At 62.7% G+C, this 6,734-nt stretch overlaps 1 protein-coding gene across 1 annotated transcript in view; it reads left to right on the top strand.

Annotated features, from left to right (window-relative positions):
- The window catches only part of CTSH (cathepsin H), a 32,908-nt gene extending 26,896 nt beyond the window's left edge, over positions 1 to 6,012 (top strand). Inside the window, 13 exon segments of the mRNA XM_079318319.1 lie at positions 22 to 116; positions 262 to 293; positions 361 to 466; positions 759 to 829; positions 1,530 to 1,634; positions 1,896 to 1,982; positions 2,494 to 2,530; positions 2,533 to 2,548; positions 3,438 to 3,519; positions 3,602 to 3,670; positions 3,980 to 4,086; positions 5,035 to 5,160; positions 5,905 to 6,012. Of these exon segments, the coding sequence (XP_079174445.1) occupies positions 44 to 116; positions 262 to 293; positions 361 to 466; positions 759 to 829; positions 1,530 to 1,634; positions 1,896 to 1,982; positions 2,494 to 2,530; positions 2,533 to 2,548; positions 3,438 to 3,519; positions 3,602 to 3,670; positions 3,980 to 4,086; positions 5,035 to 5,160; positions 5,905 to 5,980 (987 nt within the window). The 5' untranslated portion in view covers positions 22 to 43 and the 3' untranslated portion in view covers positions 5,981 to 6,012.
- The last annotated feature ends 722 nt before the right edge of the window (positions 6,013 to 6,734 follow it).

Here is a 6,734-nt window from a genome sequence, read left to right as displayed (position 1 = left end):
CTCCGTTCGGCTCCGCTCCGCCCCGGTTCGGCCCGGCCCGGCCATGGGCTGGCCCGTGCTGCTGGCCGTGGCCGCGCTGCTGGCCCCCGCCGCCGCCTGGGAGCCCTCGGCCGAAGGTACGGGGGCACCGGGAGGGCACGGGGACTGGGCACGGCCTGCGCTGGCCCGGCCCGGCTCGGATCGGATCGGCCCCGCTCGGTTCGGGCCCAGCCCGGTTCGGTTCGGGCCCGGCAGCGCTGACGGCCCCGTTGTGTCCCGCAGACGAGCAGCTGTTCAAGGCCTGGATGGTGCAGGTGAGCTCGGGCCGGGCCGGGCCGGGCCGCGGCGCGGTTCGGGTCGCTGAGCGCGCTGTCCCCGCAGAACCAGCGGCGCTACAGCCCGCACGAGTACCCGCGGCGGCTGCGCGTCTTCCTGGGCAACAAGCGGCGCATCGAGGAGCACAACGCGGGCAACCACAGCTTCCAGAGTAGGAGCCCCGACCCCGGCCCCTCCGAGCCCCCCCGAGCCCCCCGAGCCCCCCCGAGCCCCTCCGAGCCCCTCCGAGCCCCCCCGAGCCCCTCCGAGCCCCCCCGAGCCCCTCCGAGCCCCTCCGAGCCCCCCGAGCCCCCCCGAGCCCCCCCGAGCCTCTCTGAGCCCCCTCGAGCCCCTCCGAGCCCCCCCGAGCCCCTCCGAGACCCCCCGAGCTCCTCCGAGCCCCCCGAGCCCCCCGAGCCCCCCCGAGCCCTAGCCCGCTCAGTAGTGTCCCCTCTCCCCCACAGTGGGACTGAACCAGTTCTCGGATCTCACCTTCGCCGAGTTTAAGAAGCTGTACCTGTGGAGTGAGCCCCAGGTGGATGTGGGGGCGTGGGTGGGCAGGGGAGGGTCTGGCTGGGTCCCCCAGTGACCTGCTGAGCCACTGCCCGTGGCTGTGCCACTGCCCGTGGCTGTGCCACTGCCCATCCCTGTGCCACTGTCCGTCCCTGTGCCACTGCCCGTCCCTGTGCCATTGTCCATCCCTGTGCCACTGCCCGTGGCTGTGCCACTGTCCATCCCTGTGCCACTGCCCATCCCTGTGCCACTGTCCATCCCTGTTCCACTGCCCATCCCTGTGCCACTGTCCATCCCTGTTCCACTGCCCATCCCTGTGCCACTGCCCATCCCTGTGCCACTGCCCGTGGCTGTGCCACTGTCCGTCCCTGTGCCATTGTCCATCCCTGTGCCACTGCCCGTGGCTGTGCCACTGTCCATCCCTGTTCCACTGCCCATCCCTGTGCCACTGCCCATCCCTGTGCCACTGCCCATCCCTGTGCCACTGTCCATCCCTGTGCCACTGCCCATCCCTGTGCCACTGCCCATCCCTGTGCCACTGCCCATCCCTGTGCCACTGCCCCTGGGCAGCTGGGGCTCTGCAGCCAGGCCTGCAGGCTGGCACTGCCCTCCAGGGCTCCGTGCTGCCGTGGTCAGTGTGTGTGTGCTGCCAGCATCCCTTGCCCAGCTCACAGCCCTGTGTCCCTGTGTCCCTGTGTCCCTGTGTTCCTGTGTCCCTGCAGAACTGCTCGGCCACCAAGGGCAGCTTCCAGCGCAGCTCAGGGCCCTGCCCCGACTCCATCGACTGGAGGAAGAAGGGCAATTTTGTGACACCTGTGAAAAACCAGGTGAGGAGGGTGTGGGGTGCCGGAGAGGGGCTGCTGGCTCTGCCATGGCATCCTGTGCCCCAGGAGCAGAGCTGGGTGCCAGGGGGAGCCCCCCAGAGCCCCTTTGTGCCCCAGGAGCAGTGCTGGCTGCCCCAGGGAGCCCCCAGAGCCCCTCTGCCAGCAGGCAGTGGAGACTCTGCAGTGCTCCAGGCCCCTCTGTCCCGGGGTTTTTGGGGCTGCTGAGCTGCTCCCAGAGCATTTCCTCTGCCATTCCTGGTGCAGGGTGCCTGTGGGAGCTGCTGGACCTTTTCCACCACGGGCTGTTTGGAGTCTGCCATTGCCATTGCCACAGGAAAGCTGCTCTCTCTGGTAAGGGGTTTTCCTGGCTTGGGCAGAGCCCTTTTGGGAGCAGGATGGAGCCAGAGGGGCTGGAGGCTGCTGGCAGCAGGCATGGGGAAAGAAGCAGTGAAGGGGGCACATTGGGACATGTTGGTTTTTCATCTCCCAGGGGATTGATATTCCTGAAGAACTAGAAAGACAGCAGCCACTTTCACAACTTAGCAGAATAACTGAGGGTTGGGTGTGTTAAAAACAAACCTGACCTTTGGAAGACATTTCAGCCAGTCCTTCTGGGGGCAGGGGTGGATTCCTGGCAGGCAGGGGGAGGAATGCCTCTGGCAGTCAGGGCATCCTGGCTCTGCCTCCCTGGCCCCTGGAGCCACTGCCAGGTGACTCCTGCAGGGCTGAGCAGGGCTGTGCTGCTTGTCACAGCCAGCTGCACTGATAAACAGCTCTCAGCTCCTGCCCTGGGGTTGCATTTTGTGTCACTGACTCTGAACACAGGTGTGGGACAGTCCCTGACTCAAACCCTTCTCTGCAGGCAGAGCAGCAGCTGGTGGATTGTGCCCAGGCCTTCAACACCACGGCTGCAGTGGGTAAGTGAGAGGGGGACAGAAAGAACAGAAATTGGAGGATGTTACACTGAGGCACAGCCTTCTTCAAGATCTGCCTTCCACACAATGCAATGGCTTTTGTCTTCCCTTGGCTGCAACGTGCCAGGGGAAGCAACTCTGGATTTGGTTGCTTATTTTACTTTCACCCTCCCTTGAGGTTGGGACATTTCAGTAAGTCTCCAGCATTTCCCAATCTCTGTTGTTCCTCATTTGTTAGTTTTTCCCTGAGATGTTTCTCACACAGCAGCCCTGGGGGTTCTGGCTGTTGTTCTGCTGCAGGCACTGTGAAGAACCCACAGAAACCTGAGCTTCCCCTTTGGAAATTCCTCCTGCCTTTGCTAGAGAACAGAGTTTTCTGACAACTTCTGTTTTCTGTGAGATAAGCAGTCCTAGAGGGACACTTGGAGCTGGGCAAAGCCACTCCTGGTGCTTTTCATGTTTCTTGTGACTCCTCCTTGGGCGTTTCCACATCAGCACTCCCTGATCATCTCTTCTCCTGCTCCTGAGATGTGGCTCTGGAAGGTGGCCAGGGAAGGGAGCAGCTCCTTGCTGGAGATGTGGGATATCTCAGAGTCCCCAGGCAGGCTGGGCAGAGGGCAGCAAAAGCACCTTTCAGCATGCAAGGCTGTGTGGGCCAGCTGCCCTCACACTCCTGGTGTTGTTCTCCAGGGATCTGGAGCTGCAGGGTGAGGTTGATGTGCCAGGCCACAGCCCCAGGCAGGGAGATGCTGCAGGAGCAGCCTGGAGTTTGCCTCTGGAGGCTCTGGGGTGGGCACAGCCCTGCCCTGGCTGGTGGGACTGGCTGGCAGAGGGGGAAGGCTGATGGCTGTGCCTGCAGCCTGCTGAGCTGTGCCCCCTGACTGTCCCACAGGGGCCTGCCCAGCCAAGCCTTCGAGTACATCCTGTACAACAGGGGGCTGATGGGGGAGGACAGCTACCCCTACAGGGCCAAGGTACTGACTCCAGCCCAGCCCAGCCCAGCCCAGCCCAGCCCAGCCTGGCACGGGCTGCTGCAGCCTCCCTCTGTCCCCACAGAATGGCACCTGCAAGTTCCAGCCAGAGAAAGCCATTGCCTTTGTCAAGGATGTTATCAATATCACACAGGTGAGTTCCCAGACTTCCAGAGAGCCAAGGGAAGTGCTGGGATGGCCAGGGTGTGCTGTGCTCAGCAGCTGGAGCTGCAGCCTGTGGGCTCCTGGGGACAGCTGGCACTCTCCTTTTGGAAGGTGCTGCAGCCAAAATCCAGGCCCTGGGTTCTGCTGCTTCCCACAGTGGGAGCAGCTCCAGGCTGGACAGAGCCCTGGCTCTCATCTGAGAGCTCACACTTGTCTGTGTGCAGGAAGGCAGGGTCACCCACCTGCTGCTCCCAGCACTGCCAGGACATGATGGGTGGCCCTGGCTCCTCTCTTGCAGTACGATGAGGATGGCATGGTGGAAGCTGTGGGGAAGCACAACCCAGTGAGCTTTGCCTTTGAGGTGACCAGTGACTTCATGCACTACAGGAAAGGAGTGTATTCCAAGTGAGTGTGAAGCTGGTTTGGCCAGGGGAAGGTGTGGGGCTGGACACAGGTGCATCCCTGTTTGTCCTGCTGGCTGCAGGGGCACTGCACTGCATCCTCACTGATTTCCATGATCAACACACCCTGCAAAGGTGAGAGCTGAGTGAGGCAGCACAGGTGCTGATAGCCCAGCAAGGGAGAAATGGCATGATTGGGGAAATGCTGTGGAGTAATGAGCCCTGAGTCACGTAGAACTGCAGGGAAAATGCCAGGGAGGGCCTGAGCCTGAGGGCTCTGCCCAGGGAACCCTCAGGTGGGGATTCCAGTGGCTCTGCTGGACCAGCAGCCAGTGATGCCACAGGTGATGCCAGCCCTGGGCAGGGACATTGGCAGAGGAACTCACCAGGAGCAGTTATCCCATGGATTTACAGTCCAAGGTGGATTTAAAGTCAGAGTGCTTGGAATAATTGGTGCTCCAAAGCTTTCAGCCCAGAGCAGCTGTTAACAGATTGAAAAAAAAGAAAACCTGAGGTGGATTATTGATCTTTTCCTGTGCTACAGTTTGAAAACCTTTAAAAATAGATGCTCTTGAGGTGGGAGCATGTACCATGTCTTGTTTCATACCACAAGCAGCAGCTTTCAGCAAGTGCAGTTTAAAGGTTGAAAATTTAGAGGAAACACACATTTAGACCCCTGAGCTTGCTGCTGCTGTGCAGAACATGAAACAGTGCCCTGGAATTTCAGGGCAGTGCAAACCAGCACTGGGAGGCAGCTGCAGTGGGGAAAATTCCTTTGCACTGTAGCTCGGAATCCATGGATTCCCTAACTGCAGATGTGGCTGGAAAAGCAGAAAAGTCTCCTTTCCATGGCTCCCTGCAGAGCTGGGAGTTCAGAGCTCCCACAGCTGTGTTTGCAGAGTGTGCTCAGGCCTGCTGCTGCCAGGCTGATGCCAGCTGTGCCCCCCTGCAGCCCCCACTGCCAGCACACCCCTGACAAGGTGAACCACGCCGTGCTGGCCGTGGGCTACGGGCAGCAGGATGGAATTGCCCACTGGATCGTCAAGAACTCCTGGGGCCGCCTGTGGGGCATGCAGGGGTAAGGGGTCCCTGCTGGGGCTGGGGGAGAGCCCAGGGGCTGGGGGAGAGCCCAGGGGATGGGGGAGAGCCCAGGGGATGGGGAGAGCCCAGGGGATGGGGGAGAGCCCAGGGGCTGGGGAGGGACCCCAGGGGCTGGGGAGGGACCCCAGGGGATGGGGAGGGACCCCAGGGGATAGGGAGAGCCCAGGGGATGGGGAGGGACCCCAGGGGATGGGGAGAGCCCAGGGGATGGGGGAGAGCCCAGGGGATGGGAGAGAGACCCCAGGGGATGGGGAGAGACCCGAGGGGATGGGAGAGAGACCCGAGGGGCTGGGGGAGAGCCCAGGGGATGGGGAGGGACCCCAGGGGATGGGGGAGAGCCCAGGGTATGGGGGAGAGCCCAGGGGATGGGGAGAGACCCCAGGGGATGGGGGAGACCCCAGGGGATGGGGGAGAGCCCAGGGGATGGGGGAGAGACCCCAGGGGATGGGGAGAGACCCGAGGGGATGGGGAGGGACCCCAGGGGATGGGGGAGAGCCCAGGGGATGGGGGAGAGCCCAGGGGATGGGGGAGAGCCCAGGGGATGGGGAGGGACCCCAGGGGATGGGGGAGAGCCCAGGGGATGGGGGAGAGACCCCAGGGGATGGAATTGGGTCCCAGGGTGACCCAACCCCAATCCAGGCTGGCCTGGGCAGTGCCACCTGCTGTGCCACCTGCTGTGCCAGAGCAGGGACACTCAGCACAGCCTTTCCTCTCTCCTCAGGTATTTCCTCATTGAACGAGGCAAGAACATGTGTGGGCTGGCAGCCTGTGCCTCCTACCCCGTTCCTCAGGTGTAGGGACAGGGACAGGGACAGGGACAGGACAGGGGCAGGGCAGGGACAGGACAGGGGCAGGGCAGGAGCAGCTGCAGTGGCTGAGTGAGGGACGGGGACAGGCATGGCAGGGTGGCACCGCTGAGAGCTGGCACCTGCAGGGCGTGTCACCTACAGGGCGTGTCACCTACAGGGAGTGTCACCTGCAGGGTGTGTCACCTGCAGGGCGTGTCACCTACAGGGAGTGTCACCTGCAGGGCATGTCACCTGCAGGGAGTGTCACCTGCAGGGCGTGTCACCTGCAGGGAGTGTCACCACAGGGAGTGTCACCACAGGGAGTGTCACCTGCAGGAGTGTCACCTGCAGGGAGTGTCACCACAGGGAGTGTCACCACAGGGAGTGTCACCTGCAGGGAGTGTCACCTGCAGGGAGTGTCACCACAGGGAGTGTCACCTGCAGGGAGTGTCACCTGCAGGGCGTGTCACCTGCAGGGCGTGTCACCTGCAGGGTGTGTCACCTGCAGGGAGTGTCACCTGCAGGGCGTGTCACCTGCAGGGCGTGTCACCTGCAGGGTGTGTCACCTGCAGGGAGTGTCACCTGCAGGGCGTGTCACCTGCAGGAATGTCACCAGGTTCCTTGGCTTGCACACTCCTCCTGCAGCAGCACCTGAGCTGCTCCATCCTGTGCCTGCCAGGGTCCCTCCTCCAGCTGTGCCCAGCTGTGCCCAGGTGTATCCCAGCTGTGCTCAGGTGTGCCCAGGTGTATCCCAGCTGTGCCC

Source organism: Erithacus rubecula (assembly GCF_903797595.1).
Source record: "Erithacus rubecula genome assembly, chromosome: 14".
NCBI lineage: Eukaryota > Metazoa > Chordata > Aves > Passeriformes > Muscicapidae > Erithacus > Erithacus rubecula.
Note: the sequence above shows the minus strand (reverse complement) of the source record. Positions and strands in the feature narration are given on the sequence as shown.